At 42.8% G+C, this 27,929-nt stretch overlaps 2 protein-coding genes across 15 annotated transcripts in view; both read right to left on the bottom strand.

Moving 5' to 3' along the window:
- Window positions 1-228: 228 nt before the first annotated feature.
- On the bottom strand, window positions 229-17,270 carry TMEM170A (transmembrane protein 170A). 4 transcript variants are annotated; one of them, XM_006908812.3, is made up of 3 exons: window positions 16,988-17,270; window positions 6,090-6,260; window positions 229-3,627 (listed from the first exon to the last, which is right to left on the bottom strand). In XM_006908812.3, the coding sequence occupies exons 1-3, from the start codon at window positions 17,118-17,120 to the stop codon at window positions 3,497-3,499; spliced, it is 435 nt and encodes a 144-aa protein (XP_006908874.1). In that variant the 5' UTR covers window positions 17,121-17,270; the 3' UTR covers window positions 229-3,496. The 4 variants fall into 4 exon arrangements, with proteins under 4 accessions (XP_006908874.1, XP_006908875.1, XP_015442415.1 ...); XM_006908813.3 differs by having other exon boundaries at window positions 6,159-6,260; XM_015586929.2 differs by lacking the exon at window positions 16,988-17,270 and adding an exon at window positions 15,657-16,959.
- A 912-nt stretch (window positions 17,271-18,182) lies between these two features.
- Window positions 18,183-27,929, bottom strand: part of CHST6 (carbohydrate sulfotransferase 6) — an 18,556-nt gene continuing 8,809 nt past the window's right edge. For 6 of the 11 annotated variants that reach the window (XM_025044576.1, XM_025044578.1, XM_025044579.1 and 3 more), the window contains 3 exons: window positions 25,881-26,034; window positions 25,679-25,753; window positions 18,183-24,949 (listed from right to left, as the gene is read on the bottom strand). In XM_025044576.1, the coding sequence (XP_024900344.1) occupies window positions 23,746-24,933 (1,188 nt within the window). In that variant the 5' untranslated portion in view covers window positions 24,934-24,949; window positions 25,679-25,753; window positions 25,881-26,034 and the 3' untranslated portion in view covers window positions 18,183-23,745. The other 5 variants (XM_025044575.1, XM_006908811.3, XM_015586923.2 and 2 more) reach the window with 5 other exon arrangements.

Below are 27,929 nucleotides of genomic sequence, written 5' to 3'. Positions count from 1 at the left end.
TAAGCTTCCCAAATGGAACAATCGAATTTGCTGAAAACGGCAAGGCAGAAAAAGATTTATGATGTCAGAGAGTACTAAACCAATCTGGAGCCTCTCCATGTGGATTTTCTACTGAAATAATACATTTATTGACACACTCTATCAACTTTCTGCCATCCCAGTCTGTAATCAAACAAAAGCTTGTTGATGTAATATATAGCCCACCAAGTGAAGTTAATAAGACTCAAGTTTACATGTTAAGTACAGTTTAATCACATCATTGAATAAGAATTTTACTGTAAATTAACAGGAAGTTAAACACAATAGAAATGAACATGTGTTAAATACAATAGAAATAGTTAAATATGTGTTAAGTACTAAGTTTTATTAAAAAAATGTCAGACAACTTAATTACAAAAGATTAAACTTGTTGACCACTGAAAAAGAAATAACAGTTCCAGTTCAAAGAATTGAAAGTAATTCTTTATTGATAAACATTTACACCAGAATTAGAAATGTCAGTAGAAAAATAAAATTTAAATAATTTTCTCATACAAAGATTTGATTATTTTGACTATAGCAATTAATGAAATAATCTAATATAAAAAGTTAAGCTGATTTTAGTCACAACCAGCCTAACAGAGTGCACAAAAAAGGAATGCAGGTACATTAAAGTTTCTGCACGTGGATAGCTAATGGCACCAGGGCTTCACATTCCAGGAAATGCTTTCTTACAGAAGGTTATATGCACTGCAGTTCTAATGAGAACTTAATTCAAACCAAAGCAGTCAGAAAGGACATCGGAATCAAAAGCCAAGATATAATTTAAAACTTTAAAAAAAGTAAGGAAAGGTTTTAAGGTCATTATCTGCATGAACTTTTTCTCACTAGTTTAGACTTTTGCTAAGAAGTAATGTTTTGCTGCAAAAAGAAAAAGAAAAAATGAGTTAATAGTACAAGAAGACATGTTTCTCTTAGGATATTGTTTACACATTTGTATATGGACTTAAGTTTCATGAAATGCCTTTACCCCCATAACCCTTTAAAGAACCTAGAAATCAGCTTTTAAGGTTGGCGGCTGCCTCCCTCCCCCGCATAAAAAACGAGGAAAAGTGGATGCACAGCTGGGGGTAGGGTGGTTGTACATGTCCTAAGAAAGCCAGATGTTGGCAAAAATTCTTTAAAAACTATATGTGGTAAAATGAAAGGTTCAACACAAATGTGAATATTTTTTCACTGGAGCGATCACCCCCAAATAATTGTGTATTTGAGATCAGAAAATTTTAAAAACAAAAAAAAATAAAAATAATGAGGAACAGACATTCTTTAGCATTCAAATAGTTTCTTCCTGAAAAAATTTCAAGCTACAAAGCTCAATCTATATAAAGTATATATACATTTATTCACAGGAGAATGTTCACATATTGGGATGGATGAAACATTCAATAATTGGAATATACATTTTATATTTGAAGTTTTTAAAGAGTGAATAATCAAAGTATAGCAAACGAGAACCAAGACAGAAACAAGATGCCTTTCAAAATGCATTAATTTGTGTGTCTTGGCTCTAAAAGAAAAATAACCAAACATTTAAATCACAGATCAGTATGTTCAAAAATTAGTATTCAGGGAGAGGGACCCACCAACCACTGGCCCATATGTTCCATTTGTGAAATTCTATCCAAAAGAATGTTTTAGGTGAGAAAGCTAAGAGGTATCCTTCAATAGAGATGATTAAAATCATTTCTTATAATAAAGGATACAGCATCCCTGAATTTCTGAGAAAAGGGCTACTTTTCAAAATCACAGCTCCTTGAACTGAAAAATAGTCTTTAACTAAAGTCTTAAAATTTGCTTGAAGATTTGAGCATTTGTAAGGACATCTTCCTGCATTCCAAACACTACTTGTAATTTTCCACTTAGTATGTGTATATGTCACTATAATTTTGATAAGCGGTCTAAAGGACTATTAGTTAAAAGAAAATGTTCAGTTTATTTTTATGATGCCCTCATAATTTTTCTCTTTGATTATCCCTGGTCAATTGGTCCCCCTGGCTACCTTTAATCAGAAGCCAGAATGCATATTGCTTTCGATGGAATAGATACAGTCCTGTGAACATGACCTCATGGGCTCATTACTCTCACAAGGAAACTTTCCTTTAAAAACAGCAGACTTAATTCCCAGAAACAATTTTGAAAATATAACAACAATATTGATTGTATTCCATACGAAACAGCTTAGGTGGTAAGGATCAAGTTAGATAACTCAATCTTTGCAATCCTTTCTGTTTTGAAGGTCACAGTTTTCAATTCTTTTAATGAAAATGAAAGTTAAGCAGTAGAAGAAAAATTTAAATAGCTAAAATTGGGTTAAAAAAAACTCTTGACATTTAATTCTCTTTAATGACATAAATTCTCTTAAAGGAAAATGTAAAGGACACTGTGGAAGGCATATGTGAAAATTAAACTTTAGGCACTTTCTGGGAGTGACAACCAATACTGTAAAAATGAGCTGAAGACTCAGCACTAGGTAACTAAAAAGACTAGGTGACTATTAAAACTGAGACATCAAAACCATTTAAACTCTAGTTTAAGCTGTACTTCTACTATTTTTCAAGAGCAAGTAAGAAAGACATTAGGAGTGTTTAAAGTATGTTTTTTGTGTGCCTCAATGTCAAAAGAGTATCCTAACCCATCTGGCTTAAAATTTTCAACCTGAGCTATTGAATAGGATATGTTTCCAATTAAACTAAATAAAATTAATAGAGTAAAAGTGATAGGAAAAGGTGGAATTCTGGGGGAAAAAAGTCTCGATTAGCTAGCTTATTTTGATAAAATGTATAAAACAACAAATTCACATCTCTTGAAATGTATTAAATAATCAGAGGTCAAGACAGTTATCCATAAAATGTCACATCATTCAGTAGTTATCTCCATTTTTTAAACAGTGAAATCAAAGCCACTACTTGTGTTATATTTTTTTCCTGTTCTATTTCACCAAATTTGTTCTCAAAGCTCTCCTCAACCCAAACCTACTTGGCACTTACTGTCATGAAGATGTAGCAAAAGAAGAGTCTGCCAAATATTAATCAAGGTTACATCAAATAAGATTTTAGTGCAGTATACTGTGCTCAGAAATCAATCAATATTTTCCATAGTTTCTCTGAAATATGCAACATTGCATTTTCTCATAGAATATTGCAAATTTCAGCGTGAAGGCTGCTAACCCAGAAGCTTTGCTGACCTGGCTTTGGGTAAAGTGCACCTATAAAACTGCTAAAATTAACTATCAAAAAGAAAACAGAACTTGATTTGTTTTGGTTGAGAACAATAGGAGTCCAAAAGATCTTCAATTCCTGGAGCTTCAAACTGAAGAAAGGGCTGAGATGTTCTTCACATACTTTTTTTATCCAAGTTGCTTCCATTTGAAGAACTAAGAAAATACTACATTCCATATTGCATTCTTTTTGAGGAGTCTATAAAACTTAGGTTCGATATCATAGAAAAAGAGTGTATGCTATAGGGTGGCTAAAACTCGTAAAAAGGAGACCACCACTACACAAAACGTCTGTCCAGTGCCCAAGGTGAGAGCTTCAAATGGTATCATTTCCTTTCCTGCTGCTCGGTACACTCCAGCAATTGCTGCACCTGTTCAAAAATTCAAGAGTGTTAAAAAGAAAAATCAAGATTAATATAATCAGGAAAATATAGTGTTTAAAATTCTACTCTAAGAAGAATGTTCCATATTGTTTACATTAAAATTTAAATATAGAAATGTTTTGTTTTCCCTCTTCTTTTTGCTGACTCTCTAGGTTTTAAGTATTCCTTATATTGTTTGCAAATCACTGATATGTGCTTTTAGATGTTGAAAAGTGACTCCTTAAAACTGAGAATAAAAGCATCTGGAAGTCATAACCCAAATCACGAAGACTGTAATTTCCAAATGACCTGATTGCAAACTCAAAAACATCTCTTTATTCCCCATGCATTTAACAGATACCTAATAAATTCTTGGCAATAAATGACAAAATCTTCTGTGTGAGACTGAGCAAGAAATATTTCAGAAGCCACTGGGAATCCCCACTCCCACCTTCTACTGTACTCAGAGTTCCCTTCAAGAAATGGGTGGAGGAGGGAGGAGAGGGATGGGAAAAGGACGAGAGGGGGACTCAAAGCCTACAAAGTCACTATTAATTCAAAGGGCATAAGGGGAGAGATACTCAGGGATCCCTTTCTGTTCCCCATATCATTCACTGTTGATACTGAGTAAACAAAACAAACATCTGTATATAGCCAGGTACCCCTCTGAATTGCTACAGGGACTCAGCAACATACCAAGAAAGTCAAGATTTCATTAGTTGGAAAAGAACAGATCCAAAGTTCCAGATGACCCTTTCCTCCAAAATGCTCCAAACAAAATTCTCCTTGGTCACAGTGTGTTCATTCACTCATATATTTATGTACTTCTATATTTTATAAGGTGTGATCCCTATTCACATAGTACACAGAATCTAGCTGGGGACACAAGACAGAAAGCACAAGCATGAAATAGACTTTGAATGATGCAAGACAATATATAGTGTCTCCATCAAATGTCTGCATGTTTTCTAAATGTGGTGTGAAGGCATATTAACATTTTAAGAAGAACGATATTAACTAACTAACACCTGTGTTGGTTGCCTGGCATATTTCTGACTTGGAAATGTCCACCTCCAGTGGCAATGCATACATACTGTGCTACTAACATCAGAGAGGCACGTGCTTCCCTGAAGCCCCTTTATAATTTAGCTTCACAAAAAACAGGTTGGGTAGAAAGAAGCCAAAGGAACTTGAACTGGGCCCTAAGGTGGGATGTGGATGATGGAGAGAAAGGAGCAGGAAAATCGGAAGGGAGCAGACTCTATGCACTAGAGACAAATAAACATGGCATTTATTGCACAAATTACTACATGTTAGGTATTATGTTAACTATATATACATTATTTCATTTAATCATCACATAGCATATGAGATGAAGCGTATTCTCCCTATTTTACTAATGGGAAATCTGAAACACGTCCTAAGAGCCAGTAATCTAGTATGGAAACTGGAGCAGAGGGTCTCTAAAGACAGCAGTAGGTGATATAGTTAAAAATATTGTATAAGGCCAGTTATGGAAACCTCTTAACGCAGATGTGAGAAAATTGGCTTCCTCCCCATGTTATCACAAAGATTTTATCATCTACAGAACACAGAGAAATGAGGCCACTTTGTAGCCCCCTCCAAAAAACCCTTCAAGTCAAAGAGACAGGGATTTCTGTTTGAAGCTCAAGGTCTAAATTCGCAGGGAAAAAATATAGTTACATATTAGTAGGATTATTATGTTTCTATTTTTAAGAATATATTTATGTTTACATGTATACCTAGAAAAAAATCTGAAAGCATATACCAGAATACTAACTGTGGTAATCATTGAGGGGAATATGGCAATGGAATATTTTTATTTTTACTTATACTTTTTAATTTATATAAAATATAGATGTTATTTATATTAAAAGCTTAAAAATGATTTAAACATATTCTCATCCCTGTGATATAAGCAAAAGCCAAGGTAAAAATAATTTATAATATGAATGTTACTCCAATTCTTATTCAGAAAGTCCTGAGAGGAAAAAAGTAACCAGGTACTTTTTAAAACAGAATTCTTGTCATTAGAATTATTCTTCTATCCTTAAAGGAACCACATCTGAATAAGTGGCAGTAACTCATCAACCATCTTGTGATTTAATCATCAGAGTCAAGTGACAGCTGATGAGAAAGGCACAGTAACTTCCAAAAAGATAAATATCTTTCTTTTGCTAGTGAACCTATATCAGAAGATGTATTTCGCAAAGCTTAACATGGCTTCCCGGAAGCCAGGGAGAGAAAATCTGACTCAGGAAGTCAAAGATGTTAGCAAATAAAGCGGGGTGGGGAGTTCTGTGGGAGAGGAAAAAAAATCACATTAAAAGAGACCTGTGGTTCAAGGCCACTCTTTTTTCTTCATCCCACTCAGACATGTTTCTAAAATAGGTCCCGAAATTAACTAGTCATATGAAATATTTTGACTGGTATTTTAATGTCTAACATACTTGTCAAGATTCCAGCAGTAATTGGTCCCACGATGCCCATCAACAGGATGCTTACAGACATGAACCTACCATATTTGTGATGTCTGAGGGTGAAGAGGGCCAGTAATCCAGCGGGGACATGAAAGAAGAGAGAGGACACCAGTGCCCACAGGAACACACCATACCACATCTCTACAAGGGAAAGCAAAGAAAGGTCGCAAATCACTGCCTGTCCCACGGCAGTTATTACAAAGGGGTAGCCATTCCCAAGTAACCCAGTAACTCATTTTCAAAACCAGATGCAATGTAGGTTCATCAGTCAAATATCCAAATGTTAATGGGATCAGTAAACAATGGCCACCACCTGTTTTTGTGCATAAGGTCCTATCGGAGCACAGCCGTGCTCGTTCATTTAAGTCTTGTCTACAGCAGCTTTCAAGCTACAAGAGCAGAGCTAAAACAGACAGGAACCATGTGACAGGGAACACGTAGCCCTCAAAGCCTCAAATATTTACTATACGGCCCTTTACAAAAAAGTTGGCCGACCTCTCACTACTGACCTCTACCCCCAAACACTGAAAACAAGGTTCACCTAGATTTGAAAATTGTCCTAAATCATTTCCTTCCCATAAGAAGTAAAAGCCTAATTCATTGACAGGGTACCATGCAATCAATGCCTATTGATCTTTTCTGGCTTTTTGATTATTCAGTCTTCTAAAATGAAAAGCTATACCATTATACTCATTCAACAATCATTTTCAAGACCATGCAGCAAATATCAAGCTATAGCCTCCTTTTAGGACATCAAAGCTCTTCAAGATACGAAATAAATACCAGGAGATATAAATGTTTGGCTTAAAGACAAATGGCAAATGAAGGGCAGGTTAGAAGATGAGCTGGTTTCTGCAGAAAACCTTTAATCACTCTTAAGATGACAGTAATTCAGGCAACATTAAAGTATTTGATCACCAATGATGTATACAAACCTGTGCATGAGATACCTTGGGAAAAAAATAAAAAATAAAAAAAATAAGTGGAGGTACCATCCTGCCCTCATGACTTTACCTTTGGGAAATGGCAGACATAGCATTTTTCCCCAGTGAGCCCAGGCAAGGCTTATGAATTCTCAGGGAAGCTCTTTAGCTACCCATATGGATATAGCGAAGGTGACACATTAGATAAAATCTGATGTTTATCCTTGCGCTAGGGACAGGTAAGTAACACAATTTTAGAGATCAGTCAACAGCTTAACTCAGGGTCTCCTGACCGCAGCTCTACTGACATGTGAACCTGTGTGTGGGGACTGTCCTGTGTGTTGTAGGGTGTGGAACGGCACTCCTGGCCTCTACTCGCCAGATGCTGGTAGCACTTCCTACCCAGCTGTGACAACCAAACTTTGTCAAATGTCCCCTGCAGGCAAAACTGCCTTGATTAAAAACTACTAGACTGACTGAGGCAGTTAAAAGCTGCAAAGATAGACAGGGTCACATTACGGTGAACTTTGAAGGCCAGACTACCTGAAAGTCCCAGCAAAGGTTTTAAGGAGTAAAGTGTTGTAAAGACTTTACTTCCCCCGTCCCATCTATACCCTCAGTAGGAACACAAACTAGAAAACCTTTCTGGAGAGTAATTTGGAAGCGTGTATCCGAAAAAGGCAAATGTGCATACCCCCTGCCTCAGTGATTATACTTCTTGGCATATAGTCTACAGGAATACACACGTAGCAAGGACAGGTAACCAGAGGCTGCTGGCAGCACTGTCTGTAATGGCAAAAACTAGATGCCACTGCATGTCTATTAATGTAGGATTACTTGTGAAACTTTAATAAGACTACTTGTGAAACACACTTTGGTGTGTCCACATAATGGAACATTACACAACCACATAAAAACATGAGCTAGATCTTTATATGGGACAAGATGCCCAACCCACATTGGGCAATGCAGAATAGTATGTAGAAAAAGATTCTATTAAAAAAAAAAAAGTGCATGTAAATGCTTCTAGTACTCAGAAATGTTTAATATTTATGACATGCACAGGTGCCATTCTAAGTGCTTTGTGAATATTAACTCATGTAATCCTCTAAACAACTCTGTGAGGCACATATTATTAGGATCCCATGTCTCAGAATGAGGAAATGTAGGTGGAGGGAGGTGAAGAAATTTGCCTGAGCCCACACCACCAGCATGAGGCAGGGCCAGGGTTCAACCCTGACTTCAGAAGCAAGCCCTCAACCTCTATGCCCCCTCTTGGTGCCCATTAAGCTATAGGAAATTGTTATTTCTGGAGTGGAAGATGGGCTGGGAAGAGCTGGTCACAATTCACTTTCCACTTTGATAAGGAAACAACAAAACTTTTGTTTTAAAAAGAATTGTTCAGGAAGGATGGGCCGACTGGGATGAACGATTACAGAGGGACCAATGAGGGGCATCAATCAGCCTGGGAAGGGAGAGCGAGAAGCAGGGACGGGGAGGAGGACCAGGGGCTTTTCTTGATGCTGGATTTGAATGCTGGTCACAATTCACTTTCCACTTTGATAAGGAAACAACAAAACTTTTGTTTTAAAAAGAATTGTTCAGGAAGGTTGGGCCGACTGGGATGAACGATTACAGAGGGACCAATGAGGGGCATCAATCAGCCTGGGAAGGGAGAGCGAGAAGCAGGGACGGGGAGGAGGACCAGGGGCTTTTCTTGATGCTGGATTTTTCTTGATGTAAGTATCTGTTGTGTATGTGTAGTTTTTTCTCAGATCAATTTCTAATTCTTGTTGGGGAAGGGGAGCTTAAAAGGCTAATGGAGATTAGGGGTGAGGGCCAAATCTCCCCAAGCCACCCTTGGCACTGTTACTGATGACTGCACTAATTCTTTGCTCACTTTGAGTCAAATAAAGCTGTATTTAACACTATATTCTACATACACCTAAATTAGGACACTAGCTCTTGTTTTGGATGAAAGGCTCTGAATGAAAGCATCAGAGGTGTGCCATGTAGGGCTCAATGCTTGAAAAATAACAAATGACGGCACTTTTGTTCAAGTGAGAAACTATCAGATAGCTATAGGAAGTCTAAAACCATTAGTGGGTTTTTCTTTCTGTTAAGATATATTTGTTAAGATAATTTTAAAATACTGTTAAAACTGGTTTATTTTGTTTGATAGTGTTTGACAAATTCTGTGAAAACAAGTGAAATCCTGCATTATGGAATATAAAGTGATTAAATAGTTATGTCCCAAGCTTAAAAATTAAACATATAACATACGAATAGCATATATAATATTTTAAAGTATATTTACTAACTACTGTTCTTCGTCCACTGAAGGAAAAAAAACACCTTTCCAGTAGATAGTGTCGAATCAGAAATTATGGCCAGGATTCTGAATCCTCGGGGTCTGAGTCCCTATTCTCTTCGGAAACAAATCCATCTTCCTGCCGCCCCCTTCCCAGCCTTCGGCCGGGAGATTTTCTCCCTTCCACTGCCCAGGAGACTTGCCCTCTCTTCTTGGCGGCATTTCGGAGGTTACAGTGTCTGGTGTCTAGACACTGCTCCCTCCCAATAAAATTGCGCCCACCAAAGCTCTCCTCCCTGGGAACCCGGGCTCGGTGAGAGCAGTCTGGCCCCGCCAGCCGAAGCCCCCTCGTATACCACCCACTGCCCGCTCATCCCCAAGCCACAGCACAGCACCGTGCAGTTCCCTTCCAAAGCAGGAACCCCACCTTCAACCCCACGGTCCTTACCAACTGCTCCCTAACTCACTCAGAGACTGACCTCCATCCCACCACCCAGGGGGCAAATAAAGTTCCAGGATGACATCAGGAATTCCACTGCCTCACGGCGAACAAACGGGATGGAAAATCTGCCTTCAAGACTCAGAGCAGTTGCCAAAGACTTGAGACCCCATCACTGAGCTGACACGGCCTTTGGGCCCTGCTGGAGCTCCTCAGGTTTTACAGATAAGCATTGCTTTCTGCAGCAACTCGAGGCACTGCTGGCACCTGGCTTCTTACTGGCTGCCACACAACCACCAGGGCAGTAAACTGGGAGGTGAGGCCTTGATCTGCTAGAGACACACTAAGTTGACAACTTCCATAAAAGTGAGTCTGGACACTCAGGTGTGCTACCCAACTGCTACGGACTGAATTGTGTTCCACCAAAATTCATGTGTTGAAGCTCTAATCCAATAGGTGTACGGCCCTATAAGAAGAGGAAGAGAGAGATCTCAGTCTCTCATTCTCTCTTGCTTTTCCTGCCATATGGGGACACATTAAGAAGGTGGCCCACAAGGGCCCTCACCAAAACACCATGCTGGCACCCTGATCTTAGACTTCCTGCCTCCAAAACTGTGAGAAAATAAATATCTGTTATTTAAGCCAATCAGTCTAAGGTATTTTGTAACAGCAGCCCCAGCAGACGAAGATACTAACACGCACCCGTTCCCACTTCCCCTGGAGCACAGTGCCTGCCTAAAGGGACCTGCTAGGTCTACCAATCCACAGCTCAATTTTCCTAAAAGCCAAAAGGCCCATTTGCAAACAAGATCTGGCACAGCAGGTCATCGCCTCTGAGTTTCTGAGAAGGAGAAGTACGCTGCGCCCTCTAACAACCATGAGCTACATCCATGAGCAACCTCAGTGCCTACATATTTAATAAAGTGTCGCTTAATGTAGGAAAAAAGGCTTTATTATATTAGATGAATAGTACAGTTTAGAAAACACTTTTCAGATGGATGGAATTATTACTGGACTCTAATAGCAAAAGCAAACCCCAATCAATAAAACTGAAAAAAAAACTAAGTGATTTCCCTTTAATCTACTGCACCTTAATTTGCTATCTATTTAATAGCTATTTATTGATCATCATAAAGTACTTTTTTATCTCTCTGGCTTAACACACTGTCAAAAACCTTTGTCTACATATCTTACAGTATTTCTTGGTTCACTATTTCAAATTGAGTGCATTATCTCACTTTTGTTTACTTTGGTAGCTAAAAGTCAAATCACTTCCTGATGTTGAAATATAAATCAGAAAATTTATCTGTAATAAAAGATTATAAGGGGGGATCAGATTAAGCACTGGTGAAAGGGCCCCAAAGATGTCCACATACTCATCCCCAAAGCCTGTGAATGTGGACAAAAGGGAGTTTGAGTGTGATTAGATCAAGGCTCTTGAGATGGGAGAATATACTGGATTATCCAGATGGGCCTAGTGTAATAAGGAGGGTCAGAGTCAGAGAGATTTGAAGATGCTATGCTGCTGGCTTTAAAGATGGAGGAAGAGGTCATGAGCCAAGGAATGCAGGTGACCTCTAGAAGCTGGAAAAGACAAGAAAAACAATTCTTTCTAGAGCTTTCAGAAGAAATACAACAAGGCTGACTCATTTTGGAATTATGACCTCCAGAACTGTAAGATGATAAAACCGCGGTGTTTTAAGCCGCTAAATTTGTGATAAGTTTACAGTGGCAACACTAAGAGTTTATTCGTTTGACAACAAAATATTTATTTTAGCCCATTCCGTATGCCAGGCACTTCAGTGAAAAAATAAAAATAAAAAGACAAAGATGCCTGCCCTCAAAAAACTTATTAAGACTCTATTTTCGGACAAACATTTCAGTTAAAGAGCAAAGCTACATAGATTGTAGAATCCTCTAGGTGAGTTCTGTATTAAAAGGGGTTTGTACATGGCTGGCTCCCTGGCCCTTTAACCTCTACAGCCGAGTTACCTAAATTCCAAGCAAGACCTGCCAGGGGGGGTCTATCTGTTCCCTTGTGAAATAATAAGAAATACGTATACATTTGACGCTTGGTGAAATCCAAGTATAACTTCAGTTGGTCCTCTGCATGTGTGGATTCCCAGCCACCAGTTTGAGCCTCGAACTACTCAGGTTTGAACTGTAAGGGTCAACTGAAAAATCCATGCCTCAGTAGACCCGTGCAGTGCAGACCAGAGTTGTTCAAGGGTCATCTGTACACTGGTCTCTCCCCGGTTCCTGACGCAGAGCTCCCAAATTCCTTTCCAGGAGCATCGTTGGTTCTCCTGAGGGTTCTCTGGGTGGGTTCGTGGATGAGGGCTGGTCACCAGAAAGCCATGACTATAAGCTTGGCACTTTCAGCCCCACTGTCATTCTCCAGAGAATGGGGAAAGGGCTGGAACTGGAGTTAATTAACCACGCCGACATGATGCAGCCGCCATAAAGACCGCCAAAATATGGGGTTCGGAGAACTTCTGGATTGGTGACACATCTACATGCTGGGAGGGTGGCCCACTGCAACACCACGGAAGCACCTGCATTCAGGGACCTTTCTGGACCTCACCCTATGTATCTCTTCATCTGGCTTTCATTTGTACCCTTCAATATCCTTTGTAATATTGAACCAAAGAGAGGGTCATGGGAACCTTCGATTTCTAGCCAGTGGATCAGAAGCACATATGACAATCTGGACTTTTGATTGGTGTCTGAAGTGGGAGCGGGGGCAGTCTTGTGCGCTTTACCTGCGGGATCTGATGCTAACTCCAGGTAGACCTTAGAACTGAATTGTGGGACACCTAAGTGCTATCACAGAACTGCTTGATGCGTGGAAGACCCACACATCTGGCGTCAGAAGCGTTGTGAGTGTGGTAGTAGTGTGAGAGTAAAGGAAAACAGCTTTTCCTCGTCATCCCTCCATATCTCTCTAACAATGACTTGCCCACTGGAACCACCAACTACAGGCTGCACTTCTCTGCTGGCACCACTGCCAGACCACCCACCCATCCCTGGTTTCTGAGTGTGCCCCACCCCAGCCTGCCTCACCCCAGTGGTGTCTTGGTCCTAGGCCAGCTAGATCTTGTCTGCTCTGATCTGGCCTTCCAACTATTCTCCATGCAAAGGCCGAGAGTCACTGCCAGTGGGTACAAAATTTCTTGCTGGAGTGATGAAGATATTCTAAAGTTGCCTGTGGTGATGGCTGCAAACTCTGCCAAATATACTGCAAATCACTGAATTGTACATTAAAAACAAAAAAGATCATCCCTCTCTGCTCAAAACCCTCCAATATGGCCCTTCAGGATCTGGCCTCACCTCCTCCTCCTGCCTTGTCCACAGTGGCCTCCCTTATTTCGTAAGCAAGCTCCTGTTCTAGGGCCTCTGAACCTGCTGTCCCCTCGCCCAGAACGCTCTTCTCCCAACCGCTGTGTGGCTCACTCCTCACTTCCTTCAGATTTCAGCTTCAATGGCATCATCATAAAGGGCTTCCTATCTTCCTACCTTGAGTAAAATAACATTCCACCCCGGACACACAAGAGCCACCACTTACTAACCCTCCACCCTATCTCACACTCACCACCAACTGTTCCTTTCCACACTTTAAATGCTTTTCTTGGTATTCAGATTTGTTAAAAGTGACAACAACAACAAATGAAATTTGAACTACTTGGAATAAGGAGGGTTTAGGTAGAAATCTACCTAAACCCAAATTGGCTAAATTGCAAATGCAGGTTTAAAAAAAATCAATTCAAAGCTTCCTGATAGTTTTAAAACCACAGAACATTTTAGAGCAATGATTTTGCCATTTTGAGTTGGCATAAAATACAAATAAGCTTTTCTGTGGGGCCAAAATAGAAACTATTCCAGATTCAGGTTAATGAATAAAATGCACTGTCAGCAGGCTTCGGTGTCTCAAAATGGATCAAACTTCATTCTCCTATTGTACTCATCATCCCAGCAGGGAGGTTCACTGTTTACCCACCACATTCTGATCAACTGGCGGTCCTGGGCTATGTTTTTCATACATGTTTATACCCCCAGCCCAGAGCCTGCACTTGCAAAATGTGTAAAGATCTCACCTCCTTTTCCAAAGTCCGCCTTCCACCACTCTGCTTTTAGGAAAGACCTATATTACTATCTGTTTTCGATAACCAAAAGAAATCCAAAGAGGATTTTTGCTTTTACCAAAAAAAAAGGCGGAAAGCAAAAATAGCATTCAGTGTTTGTTTTGTAGTGAGCCCTTATTACAGGCAGCGAGCCCTGAGCAGCGACAGTGGCCCCACCAAGTTCCTTACCTGGGAACTACATTCAGCATCAAGCCACCGCAGCTTTGAACTATGTTTGGGAGCAACTGTGCTTTATTTCAATTTATTTTATGCATCTGTTAGCAAGACGTGTCCCAAGGTCATTCTTTTTATGTCATTTTGGTTTACGAAAGGTTTCACAGGAACGCTCTCGTTTTGGATAGCAGGGGTTCCTTGGTTCTGAACAATGATCCCTGGTGATCAACACCTCCAAGTTACAGCCAGAGAAGTACGCATAAACTCAAGTACACCTTGCAGTTTAATATTTTCAGAACAATTTCTGAAAGCAAAACAATTCCCATAGCTACAGTTTCTCTACTATGAGACGTAAAAATTATTCTCCCGAATCCACTTATCTTGATATTTTCTTAACCTTTTTCCTGTCTGCCCCAAGAACACTTGCTGGTGGCACTTACAGCTGCAGCATTTACTCCGAGAAAACTCGCGGATCACAGTCCTGACCTTACTCCCAAGTTTGCCATGAAACGTCTCGCTTTTATTATTTTCGTATTGCCCTAGTATATCAATAGTCTTTGGAAACAAATGACATCATTCTATTTATAGCATTGTTTTAAGTAGTGCTACTTCCATTTACAAAATATAGTAACTCTCAATCACTGAAAATGTCAAATCCTAGCAAGTGTGGCATTCCTACGTGCGATGTTACATGAATGCTGGCAGGCAGCTGCATTTTTTTCTTTCTAAGTAGGAAAAGGGTAAAGAAAAAGCAACTAAAGCCAGACAGACTAAACAGAATATTCACAGTTTCAAAGTATCACCTCACATGACTTATTAATTTCGAAAGGATTAAGGTACCCTTAGAGTGAAGAGAGCTGATAAATACCATCTTCATTGAATTATTAAACTTACAAACTGATGGTACATGGCTCTTGATATAATACACTGGAAAAGTGAATAACATCACATATGTAGGTCATATTCTGACCAAAAATGTTTAATATAAATGTAATTATGAAGAAATAATTAGATAAATTTAGATTTTGGGACACACTGAGAAACAATTAATCTGAACTCTTCAAAAATGTCAATCTCAAGAAACTGAAACAAAGATGGAGGAACTGTTCTATAGTCAACCAGACTAAAAAGATAACTAAATGCCTGATCCTTGTGTGATCTGATGTGTGATCCTTGATTAGATCCCCAAAATGGCATTATTCAGACAATTGGGGATATTTAAATAAGGCCCATACATTAGATAATATTATATCAATGTTAAATTTTTTGGATGTCACAGTTTTTTGGCTATGAAAGAGAACGTGTTTTAAAAGATCCATGCTAAAGTATTAGGCATCGAGTGCCATCATTTCTGCAATTCTTTTCAAATGGCTTTGCAGAAAGTAAAAATGTTAAGTGTATGCACATATATACTTAGAGAAAGCAAAAGAATCAAAATATGAATAATGAACCTTAAGTAAACAGTATATGGGTATTTGCTATACCATCATTTCGATTTTTCTGTAGGTTTGAAAAATTTCAAAATAAAGAGCTGGGGGAAATAAGGAAACAAACAAAAAGCAGACTAACCTGGTCCAGTAGTGCCTCCAGACTGAAATGGGCATTTTATTTTTTGGACAGTTTTTCCAGAATGCCATATATTTCTATTATCCCTGTCAAATGTAAACTTAGGACCTTTTGAAACAAGGCGAACTGCTATATTATCGTTTTAGGCATGATTTCGAGCTAACATCTGCATCTGCCCCATTATTAGCTATTTCACAAACCTGTCCGGTAAAATACTAAGTAGGTAGTACACAAGTCCCAAGTGTCCATTGAATGGCGCCTGGCAGTCGCTGCCCAGTGGATGAAAAAAATCACAGGTCCTTTGTTTATGACTGCAGTCAGTAATCCAATCCTCCTTCCTTTGCAGGTCTCAGGTCCCATTCTGACATTGTTTACGAAGTCAAGATAAAAGTCAGCTTTGCTGGAGAGCCCAACCTCACCCTTCAAACGCCACTGTTCTCAGTCTTCTTGCCTTTAAAGGTCCAACACACATTAACCGTGTCCTTCCCCCTACCCTGCCTCCCCAGAGCCTTTATTAGCCTTCCCAAGTAATTTCTCCTTCGCTCGGCTTTCAGAGCACGGAGAGTTTCCTATCTCGTATTATAAATTTGAAAAACCCTTACTCCAGGCCCAGCAGAAGCTCCAGTGGGCGTTAAGAAGAGTTAAAAAGAAGCTGTGCCAAAGATCTGGAATGCCTGAGTGGGAGCTCGGCAACAGGTCTCAGAAAGTGATTCCTAGAAAGAGAAGCTGGTGGAGAGGATGGATGTGGACGGAGGTGCGAGCGTTCAGCAGACAACCTCCCGGCACAGAGGGGTGGGCTAGACTATCAGAGTGTGTGACTTCTGACTGCCTCTCAGTCCGGCCAGGACCGCTGGCTGGGACCGTTCGGCGTCCGAGCTGCGAAAGCCAAGAGGCCGGCGCGGACGAAATGGGGCGCGCAAATCCTGCGCCTCAAACGAGGTGGGGATAACCGCCTCCCGCGACCCAAACAGTGAAGGAACTCTGTCGCGTTCAAGTCTGAACCTAGAGCATTTGGAAACTCCAAAGAGCAAGACCAGTTCGTTGGTAGCCGAGCTCCCTTCACCAGTACACCCACGGCCGCTCCCTCCAACTTCGCTCCCAGCGCAGGCGCGGCGTGGCCCGGTCCAAAGGGCCGACGAGGAAGCGATAGGGGAAGAGGTTAGAGCCTCCAGCTCTCGGCCAAGGGAGCGGGTCCGTCCCTTCCTTCCAGGAGGAAAACAGCCTCTGGGGACGCTGGGCGGCGGGGCCCAGCTTGCACGTGGGGGAAGGGGCGCACCACCGCGGGACAGCCGCGGCGGGGCGCTCAGAGCGCAGGCGCGGGGCGGGGCCGGTACCTGGGAAGGAGCACAGAGCAGTGGAGTTGGGGCACAGGGTCCCGTTGCCCACCCGCGGCACGAGCTTCAGGCTGAGGATCTGCTGCAGGAGCCCGGCCGACCCCCCGCTGCCGCTGCTCCCCTCGTGCTCCATTCCGCCGCCATTCACCACAGAGAGATGGGGGAGAGCCCTCGAAGTGTTGCCGTGGCTCGCTCTCACTTACGGCCGGCTCCACTCTCCCGACCTCCGCTCTAGCGTCACCTTCGGCTGGGCCCTCTTCCTCCCACCCCAACGGCGCTGTCAAATGATGGTTCCTTCCTCCAATCAGAACGCGCCGCCGGTGGTAGAGGCGGGGCGAGAGATGTTCCCGCCCCCCACGTTGCGTACCGCTTACCGAGACTCAGCATCCACGGGCTACGCCCCCTACTGGAGAAATCGCTCCTACTCCAGCAGAACGCGCTGTGCTCTGCCCTTCTCTGCAGCGCCACCTATAAGAAAGTAGGGGAATTGCATACGCCCTCCCAGACCCAAGATGCAATAACTTTAATATTTGGAGGGAAAGTGATTTTTTGAAAACTTAATTAATTTTCTTTAAATTTAAAAGCACTGTGTATAAAATGCATGATATTTTCCTTTCAGTTCAAGAACATTAGCATGATTCTTTATTAAAGTTCCCTCTTGAAAGCCTTTGTTTTGGAAGTTTTTAAGGACATTTCCCTAACACTATAGCTGAGATTTTGCATCAACTAAGAAACTTTTCTAAAACGAAAATAGTAATAAAAAAAAAGTCATAAAATATTTAACAATGCTGTCTTTCGGTACATTTCCCACAATAGCTGAGTGTATAAATGGAAAAAATCAGTCATTTTAAAGTCATATAATAATCAATCATGTACCACATTAGGAAACATTATTTTGAATTTAGAATTCTATCTCCAATCACACTGAGAATTGACAGATTAAAAAAAAGACATTTAGGCTTTCAGGACTCAGAAAATATATGTTTCATGTGCCCTTTCTAAGGAAGCTATGTATGTACTCCAGCAAAGTTAAAGAATAATAACCAAGAAAGAGAAAAATGTGCAATACAAGAAATGGTGGATTTAACCAGGAGGGTTTTACTAACTATGTGCAGCAGTCCTAGCAGCCACCTAACCAGATTAGAACAGAAAAAAGAGTGTCCTCAGGAAGAAAAATGGAATTTCAAGCTACAGATAAAGTGGTTAAAAGCTCAAATTTTAATGGCAGGGCAAAAAACATACTTGTTTCTTCTTTCAGTGGGAAAAAAACGAAAAAGCAATACAAACTCCAGGAAAAACACAAAACTGCAAGAAAATTTTGAAATAAGATGAACAAAAGTAAGTTTATATTTGGTTGTTTTTTGTTTTTTTTTTTTACAAATAGAACTCCATATTTATTTCATTTACAGTAAAATGCAGAACTATAAAACTTTTAGAAAACAATGTTGAATTTCTTTTGGGCCTCAGGATAGTGAAGTTCTTAAACTAGATACAAAAAGCAAAGACCATAAAGGAAAGGATTGATAAATTTAACTACTTTAAATAATGAACTTGTGTTATTCAGGAGTTACCATAAAGAAAGTAAAACAGACAAGCCACAAACTGGGAGAAAATATTTGCAGTACACATAACTGACAAAAGAGTAGTATTCAGAATGTATAAAGCACTCCTAAAAATCAATAAGAAAATGACAAAGAGACAAAAGACCTGAATAGGTATTTTATCAAAGAAAAAATACAAATGGCCAACAAAAAAACAGGAAAAGATGCTTAACCTTATCATTAGTGAAACACAAAGTGAAACCATAATATTATCTGCCAACTACCCAAAAGCCCAAAATTTTAAAGTCTGAGAATGCTAATTGTTAGTGAGGTTGCAGAGCAACTGGAACTCTAGAGATGTAAATTAATATAACCATTCTGTAATAATGTTGAAGATGCTCATGATCCAGCAATTTCACTCCCAGGTGAATATCTTCTAGCATTTGTACCAGGATATATGGACAAGATTGTCCCTAGGAGCACTGGAACAGCAAGTAACTGAGAACAAGCCAAGTGTCCTTCAAGAAATAAAATCGTGGTACAATTTTCAAAAAAATACTATTCAGTAGTGGAAATAAAAGCTGTAAGCAACAACATGATGAATTCCAGGAATATAAAGTTCTAGGGGAAAATCTAAGTTGCAGAAGAAGGCCACAGTGTGATTTAAGTTAAATCCAGTTCAAAAACTTGCAAAACTAACACTATACTAATTCAGGATATTAACATAGACAGTAAAATTATAATGAGATACTTATTTATCTGTGTACTTGTTCTATTATGTGTAATACCTGACATATTATACATATGTGACATTATACTTATTCGGCTAAGCAGGACAATAGGGTAGGAGTGGCTTTGGACACCCTGTCTCACTCCAAGTAAAAGCCAAAGTTCTTTTACAAGGCTTACAAGGTCTTACACGATCTGACCCCCTCTTTCTTACTTTCTCATCTCCTAGTATTCTACCTTCTGCTTACCACACCAGGCCTACTAAGCCCCCTTGCTGCTCTTCTAATATGCTAGATTCTTTCCCTCCTTTGGGAATTTTGTATTATCTATTTCCTCCTCTAGGACACTACCCACAGTTACCCGTTAATTAACTGCACCTCCTTTAAGACTACTCAAATGTCACTTGCTCGGTGAGCCCTTCCCTGATTATCCCATTAAAAATTGCAACCCACACCCCTACACATATACATTCCTAATCCCCGTGATCCTTCCCGACTTTTGCCCTTAACACTAGTTGGTGCTCAATCCATCATGTGTGTTAAATGAGTGAATGAAAGTATGGAGGACTTGAAGACTGAGATCAATAGGACCAGAATTGCAAGGCCAACCAAGTCCTCCGGCCTTATCCCCAAGGGAGAAAATACTCAATCGGCTGAGGAACTTGCCACCCTGGGAAAATTTAAAGTCCAGCCTGTGGCAGTTGCTTCAGTCTCTGTGTGGTTGGCCAGTCCCTGCCATTTCAACAGCGCTCCTACACCCTCCTGAGGGCACCGAGGCTTTTTTGCTCCAGTTCTTTATTTTTTTAAGAGTAGTGTTAGGCTTACAACAAAATTGATAGGGAGGTACAGAGATTTCTCACGTACCTCCTGCCCTCACCCATTTATAGGCTCCTCCATTATCCATATCGCTTACCGGAATGGTACATTTGTTATGAAGAATGACCCTGCATTGACACATCATAACCAATCATCCAAAGTCCATAGTTTACCTTGGAGTTCACTTTTGGGGTCAGACGAATGTATAATGACATACATTCATTATTATAATATTATGCAGAGTATTTTCACTGCCTAAAAATCCTCTGTGCTCCAACTATTCATCCCTCCCCACCCTACTCCCAACCCTTAACAACCATTAATCTTTTCACTGTCCATAGTTTTGCCTTTTCAAGAATGTCATGTTGTTGGGATCATACAGCATGTAGCTTCTTCAGATTGACCTCTTTCACTTAGAAATATTCATCTCAGTTTCCTCCATTTCTTTCCATGGCTTGGTAGCTCAGTTTTTAAACACTAAACAATATTTTATCAGGGAGGTAAAAATGAAAAATGATTGATTTAACTCTGTGCAGAGGAGGGTGGCAGGGTGGGAGTTGTCAGTAGAAGATGGTGACAAGGGCATTCTTGACACCACCATTCCAGAGAGTATAAATTGATATTTCCTTTTCAGAGTAATTTGGCAGTTTCCCATTTCACACATGAATGTTCTTTGACCCAGCAGTTCTTTTAAAAACTGCTACAGACTCACAAACTTGGTCATCTTCTGGGGGCTTCTCCCAACCCATGAGCCTGGATTCCCAGGAATGTGTCTATTTCATCAAGGAACCCTGATTCTGAGGGCACCAACAAGGAGTCAAGGCTCCTTGAGCCACGACCCAGTCCCTCAGTTTTTCTCTGCTTGTTTCTACGTCCTGTAAATGATTAACTCCTATTCCTCCTTCATTTATTCAGACCACATGTTTCCTCTTCAAAGAAGTCTTCCTGACTCCTCATACTAAAGTGGGTCACCCTCTACCCATTCTTATTGTTTCTTAGAGCACAATCAACATTTAAGGTTGTATGTTTATCTGTGAGATTATTTATATAGGGTCTGGACTGCCCACAAGAGCAAGGGCTACGACTGCTCCATTCTCTACTGTGTTCTCAGAGCCTGGCACTGGACCTCACCAATTGAAGTGCTCAACTGGGTATAGCCTTCCTGTCCTGATACTTGATCTGGGTTCACCCCAAAGCCAGGGAACTCACTCAGAGGCTTGCCCAGAGTGCCCCATATGCAGGGAGCAAAGCCTGGGAGCCAGTCATTCCCACCCTGGGACCTCAGGAGTCAGGTGAGAATGGACAAATTATATAGCAAAGGCCACTGATCGTGGCCATCAATAGGGGCTGTAACCTGAACAGAGAGGCAAATGAAACTTGCGTGATGCCTCTATCAAGCTAGGCTCCGACGCCCAGCCCACTGTCCCCCCAACCCTCCCCTCAAAAAAAAGCCTTCACGGACCTTGCTAGGGATCAATGTCTCTGGCACCATGAACCTCTTGCTCATCCATCTTTATATGGTGGGGTCCTTCACTGCATACCCAATTTAGTTTACCTGTTAGGAGTGTAAGCATTGAAGTCAAAGATGTGAGTGTGAGTCTTAGCCCATATATTAAATTATATGACCCTAGTCTTTCTACATTGCAGAGTTCTCATTAATAAATCTAGGGTTTTATTTTTGTATTTTTATTACTTATGCCTACAACACCTGGTCTTCCTAGGTGGTCTCCCATCCAAGTTCTAACCAGGCCTGACTCTGCTTAGTTTCCGAGATCAGACATTGGGTTTGTTCAGGGTGGCATGGAACTGAGGACCTTCTGTGTGTAAAGCAGACGTGCTAACCGCTACACCATGGAACCACATCTAAATCTGGGGTTTTAAATACTTTCTCCATGATACCAGGAGCAGGGGCAGATCTAGATTTCATAGAGCCTGAAGCTCCTATAGCTTGATGGACAGTCAAATGAGAAGTCCTGAAGTTTCAGCTTCAAAGTCAATATACCTCTGCTCCCTACAAGAAAAGCAGAAAATGCTACATTCCCCCTTGCCCTGCCTGTTTTGTAGCAAAGATGTGGGTCCACAGTCCGGGTCCCACCAATCTAAGGCCACACCCAGGCTGAGAACCAGAAGCTAGAGCTCTCCAGAATCCCTTTTGGTGACTGATAGCAACTGTGAGAGCAACTTCTGTATTTCCAGAGGTAATGGGCACAGTTCTGATGGCAACTGTCAGTCCCCAAACCAACTGTGCCCCAGTGAGATTTGGGGTATTCTATTTTTGGGGTCTCACATTTCCTGTCCTGACCTTTCTAGAGGTTTTGAGAGTTTGTTTTTTTTTTCCCCTTTGTTAGTCATTTACTGAGCACTTGCTGGCTCTTACTTTCTGAGCTCACTAAGCACTCTGTACCCATCCAGCCAGCATCCCTTTAATAAGACTTTGCTAGGCCTGCAGTTAGGAATCTTACTCTGCTCTCCTCCAGGGCCCGGCCCAGAAGGACCGAGGGAAGACAGAATAACCCCAGAGCCTTTTTTTTCCCTCCAAACTCATAGCAAACCTGATCTAGTTTCATTTACCCTGTGACCTGCCCTCCAAACACTGATCCCGCTGCCAACCTCTTGCTCTGAAACACATTCTCCCTGGCTTGCTGCCCAGGCCTCACAGCCTTCTCTCCCTCTACCTTTCCTCTTCACTGCCTTCCTCCAGGCTTACCTAGGGGGTTCTCTAGATTCTGCGCTCTGAACTCAGAGCTCACTACTTCCTGTATCCTGCAGCTGTGGCCCAGCCATGGCTGTTTGCTCTTCTCTAGGGCAAATGAGATGGAAAAATCTGGCCCTTCCAGGAGACAGGTCTCTCTGCAAACCTGATTCATTCTCTTCTCCCCACTGCAGCCCCAGAGCAAAATCTCCCTCCTCCCTCATCCTCTTCCTCATTGAGTGACCTTGGACAAGTCTCTTCACTTGTTTTGTTTGTCACACTTTATAGGATTTAAACTCTAATTTGTATCACACAGGCTAATTATTATGTTTATTGCTGTAGTTAGGATCTTTCCTGGCAGGACAAATCAAAAGTTCATGGGTAGGTAATGGGGGGGCGGGGCAAGGAAGGGGGAGGCCTGGGAGATGGAGCAGAGAGAAGCTAAGGGAGATCACATGATAAGAGCCATTTTGTCTGATTTCTTGTTGAAGACACAGGCAAATATAAATGTCAATGGCTTTGATGGAGAATGGTGCCAGAGACACGGCAGGAATGGCCTCTGAGGTGTGTGTAGGGAGTTGTACAGACTTTGGGGGCCAGCTCACCACAGTGCCCCTCCACGCCCAGGAAGGGAGGAGACACCCTTCTCAGCTGCTGGATGATGAATCACAAGAGAGGCGAGAGAGAGAAGGGGAAAGAAAGACCTTGAGTAGGAGTCAAGTGTCTGAACCATCCCTGCGTCCAGAGGAAGTGGGGACATGAGCTTTGCTTTCCAAGAATAGCGTGCCTGATGGGAATCCAGCTCCCAAAGAGGACACCGAGGGAAGTCAAGAAGTGGGGAAAAAGAAACAAGGAGTTTGGGAACATAGTCCTTTCCTACTCCCGGTCCCTCCAGTAGCAGCCTGTGCCCCGACTCTGTCCCCCATAATAATGTCCCAGCCCTGGTGACCGACTGCCGCAATTGAGGGCCTCAACTGGGGCCTAAGGCCCGCGGTGGGCGGCAGTGGATGATGCCCAGCTGAAGCTGCTCGGGCCGCGTGGCAGCACCAGGTCCAGGGAGAGGTCGCGCTGCTCCTCCTCGGAGAACACAGGCCGGTAGCCCAGCAGCTGCAGGGCGCCGGCACACAGCTCCTGCACGCGGCGGATCTTGGCGAAGGGCAGCGTGTGGCGCCAGGCCTGGGAGACATTGAGCGCGTCCCTGGATGTGGTCTTGAAGGCCTCGCGGCGCGCTCCGGGCCCAGACCCGTGGGTGATGTTGTGGATCCATGCCTCCAGCTGCGGCGTGAGGCTCAGGCCAGCAAAAGCGTAGAGCGCGCGGATCTCAGGAAGCGGTGAGCGAGCCAGGTCCTCGAAGCGCACCAGGAGGTAGCGGCCGCTCAGGAAAGGCGGCGGCTTGTGGGTGGCAGCCTCAGCGATGCGCACGTGGCTGCGACACACCTCACGCACCACGCGCAGGCCGGGATCGGCCTCCACCCACGTGCCGTTGGTGCCCAGCACGATGCCATTGTCGCGGGCCAGTGCCTTGGCCGTTTGCTCACGCGAGCGCAGCACAGCCCGCGGGTCGCGCACCAGGTGCACGATACGCAGGTTGAGCTTCGGGTCGGTAAGCAGAGGATAGAGCACCTGCAGGTTGAAGAAGCGCACCTCCTTAAGCACCACGTGGCTGTAGGAGCCGCAGGCCTCTTGGGCCAGCTCGAAGGGCCGCCGTGCGCACAGCGGCTTGCACACTGCCTCGCTGCTGATTTCGCTGCGCCGGAAGGCGCTGCAGGCCGGCGGTGAGCACAGCGCACGGCTCACCGCCCACTGGAAGAGGTCAGACAGGTTGCGACGCCACGGCAGGTAGGCGTCAAACACGTCCATGTCGCACAGGAAGACCGAGCGCACCAGGTCACGCACAGCCATGTGCAGCGCTGGGGCGCTGCCTTGCGAGAGGGCGGCCCACACATGCCACGCGGGCTCCATCAGGTAGAAGACATCTGGGTGCTGGCTGAAGAGCTGGCCCACGAAGGACGAGCCCGAGCGCCAAGAAGACAGCACCAGCACATGCACCCGCTCCTCACCACTTGCTGGGGACGTTGGCCTGGGCCGGGAGACTAGAAAGAGCAGGAGGCCAGTCTGTGCCAGCAGGAGGGCGGTCACCGCAGTGCTGGAGATGCGTGGCAGCCACATGCCGCTGGCTGGCGGCCTGGGGGAGGAGAGTGCAGCCATTAGGAACCGCAGCCAGCTCACGCATCCTACACCCCGACTCCTGCCCAGTGATTGCAGGGAGCAGCCCCGGGAATGTGAACAAGCCACCATCCAGTCTATGCAGAGCAAAAGCCCAGCGGCAGAATACTATGGGAAATAATCTCTCCCTCTCTCTCCGCCTCCTTCCCTCCCTATCTGGAGAAAATATTAGTTTTGGACTCCTACCTTTTGCTTAAGAATTTCTTCTAGAGAGACGCTTTTAGACTGTTTAATTTAAAAGCTTGATGGGAGATTTGGCCCCCTTAGGTTGTATCTTGGATCAGCCACTTCTTAGCCTGTGATCTTGGATGAAACAATTTCTGTGACTCAGTTTACCCATCTGTAAACCGGGGATAATACTGGTACTGGAGTATTGCAATGAGCACAGTGGGGAGGGGGATGTACTAACTCCCATAACCGATAACTTGCACTTCCCACACAGTGTGCTTTTGCATTGTTTGAATTTTTTTTTAAAGAAGTAGATACAACTTTTGTTATGAAAAGTCAACAAATCAATCAAATAGACAAAGAACCAACTGCTGCTATAACTCAGGGGGACTTCCGGAGCCCAGCGAGTCTGCAGACTAAACCAGTTTAGGAGAGGGAGGATGGAGCCAGAGAAGTGGGGAGGTGAAAGCAGAGTCAGGCCCCTGGGCACCACTACACTTTCCTTGCTGAGGTTACTCACCACTGCCTGGGGCTGCTGGGAGAGCTGCCCACCTTGATCACAGATCCATAGGAGATGCCCAGAGGGCCTCAGGGTCTGAGAAAGCAAGGAGGAGGCTGGATCAGAGCCCCACAGGGGGAGATAGCCCTGAATACTGTGAGGGTTCTGCCTTCCCACCATGGGGGTGGACCTGCCCTGCCCCTGGGTTGGCCTGAGCACTGACCAAGGGCTAGATACATTTTCCCAAAGAGCATGAACTGCTGGTCTCTCCAGCTGGGTGAAGGAGAGAAGGCTCGCTTCAAGTCCCTCCAATGCCACTTAGGAGCTATTAGATCTGTGACAAATGACTTGACTTCTCCAAGGCTCAATTTCCTCCTCTGTAAAATGAAAATGAGAACGTTTAACCTCTTAGGATTGTTGTGAGGAATGCTGCTACAAACACATAAGAAGAAAGGGCTTGGTAAGGTGCCATACATATGCCCCACGTCACCGTTGCAGTGTTGAGCTGTGTCTGGAGGGGAGGAACCACCGGCGGTCTCCACCCACATGACACATCCTGAGGTCACCTGTGCTTGGAATCCCAACAATTCCCAGGCCCACTTCTAGCCCACGACCATCCCTGAGTCCTTTAGTGGATCTTAAGAATGTCACATTTGTGCCACAGAGAGAAAGGAACGCTGAGCCTCCTGTCAGAAACCAGACGACCAAGTCAAACCAGGTCCCTGAATGGGGGAGCGGGGACTGAGAAAAAAGAGCAGACAGACAGGGTGCAGGAGGGAGAACAGATCTCACAACTGTCTCTCCGTGTTTATTTCTTAGGCTCATAATCTGTTCCTTTGTGTATCCCAAGATAACATAGTTAAAGTAACATCTTGAAGATCAAGGTACAATAGACACTTCCCCTTCGACGCTCCTGTTTCTAATCTTAATCTTCTTCCTCCTGGAATTCCTCAGAACCAGCCTTTTCCCTTTTATATACAAGCAGGCCTCCCAAGATAATCCATGCACTCCTTTGAATTTTGGGAGCTTTAGCTCCCTACAATTCCCCCTTTTTTACTTTATAGTAGACTGTGCCTGTCTTAGGTGGCTTCCTGCGAAACATGGAGCTTACCCGTCATTGGAACATGTATTCCATCATACATGCCCTGTCTTAGGTTGTCCAGTTTCCAAGAAGTCCTTACCCGTCTTTGACTACCAGCCACTATATTGGGGCATTTTTATTTCTTAACTTTATTGCATGTATCTTGGAACCAACATCTCGCACTGCTTGTATTACGCATTTCAACAGATATGGCAATAAACACAAGATGACTAACATGAAACAGGCTAGAACGATAACAAATCCTAATAAATGAGTAAATGGTCCCCAAGTAGGGACTAAACCTTTTAAACCCTTTATAAATTCTTGCACTGTTTGATCAGTATTTATTTGTAGTTCGGGAGCTTCTTTTAAGGCTAAAGTGTCTCGATGTAATTGAACAAAATCTAATGACATATTAGCACTATGCCAGATCCCTTGTAAATGATTTTTTATCTTATCCCAAGGATGGGAGGCTCTATTATACCTTTTTGGAGTTACACAAATACATCGATATTGTACATGGCAACGTAAGCGGGAGGACGGTTTTAAGGCTTGAACTTCTCCCAAAAAGTTTACTGTTTCATATAATGCATCTAATTTTTGTTCAATTTTTTCATCAATACTTTCTTGAGATCCCATAGCTAATGAAACATTTTTTGTCAGATCATTAACAAATGTTGCAGTTTGCACAGAGTTGGACAAAGATATGGCAGCAGTGGTGGCTGTAACCACCAAGGCGACAACTGCAAGAATACCTGCCACAACAACAGCCACAGCCCTTTTAGATCTTCCTAAGGCCATGTTAATTTCTTGTAAAACCTGTAACCCATATTCATCAAACCAAGGGCCTGTAAGGTTCAAACACCCAGGTTGGGAAGTAGAATTGAATAGAAAACAAATAGGTAGTCCTATTGCTGATTGCTGTTCCATGGCTAATGGCAATCCTAAAAGTTTAGAGTTATTAGAAAAAACCTGGATCTGTGGCCCAGACCAAACAGTTGGATGTAGTACCGGAGGATCTGGGATGTAAGCCCAATGCACTGCAGCATAAGCTGTTGGATTAATCAGTATTCCCATCAGAAGAATAATCTCGATGTTCATTTTCGGCATGCTGCACTAGTCGTTCAGGCAACCAGCGTGCTCCGTCAGCTCCCTGCGGAAAAACACAAACATGCCCTCGCCCCCATATTA

This window comes from Pteropus alecto, unplaced genomic scaffold (genome assembly GCF_000325575.1).
Source record: "Pteropus alecto unplaced genomic scaffold, ASM32557v1 scaffold123, whole genome shotgun sequence".
NCBI lineage: Eukaryota > Metazoa > Chordata > Mammalia > Chiroptera > Pteropodidae > Pteropus > Pteropus alecto.
The sequence above is the reverse complement of the archived record's forward strand: the minus strand, read 5'-3'. Positions and strand labels throughout refer to the sequence as shown.

Bases quoted from the DNA above. Each gene is read 5' to 3' on its own strand.
- TMEM170A (XM_006908812.3), bottom strand. From the start codon at position 17,120: ATGGAGCACGAGGGGAGCAGCGGCAGCGGGGGGTCGGCCGGGCTCCTG. The intron at 6,261-16,987 runs GTACCGGCCCCG...TTTCCCTTGTAG, and splicing joins TGCTCTGTGCTCCTTCCCAG to AGATGTGGTATGGTGTGTTC. The intron at 3,628-6,089 runs GTATGTTAGACA...ATTTTTGAACAG, and splicing joins TACTGCTGGAATCTTGACAA to GTGCAGCAATTGCTGGAGTG.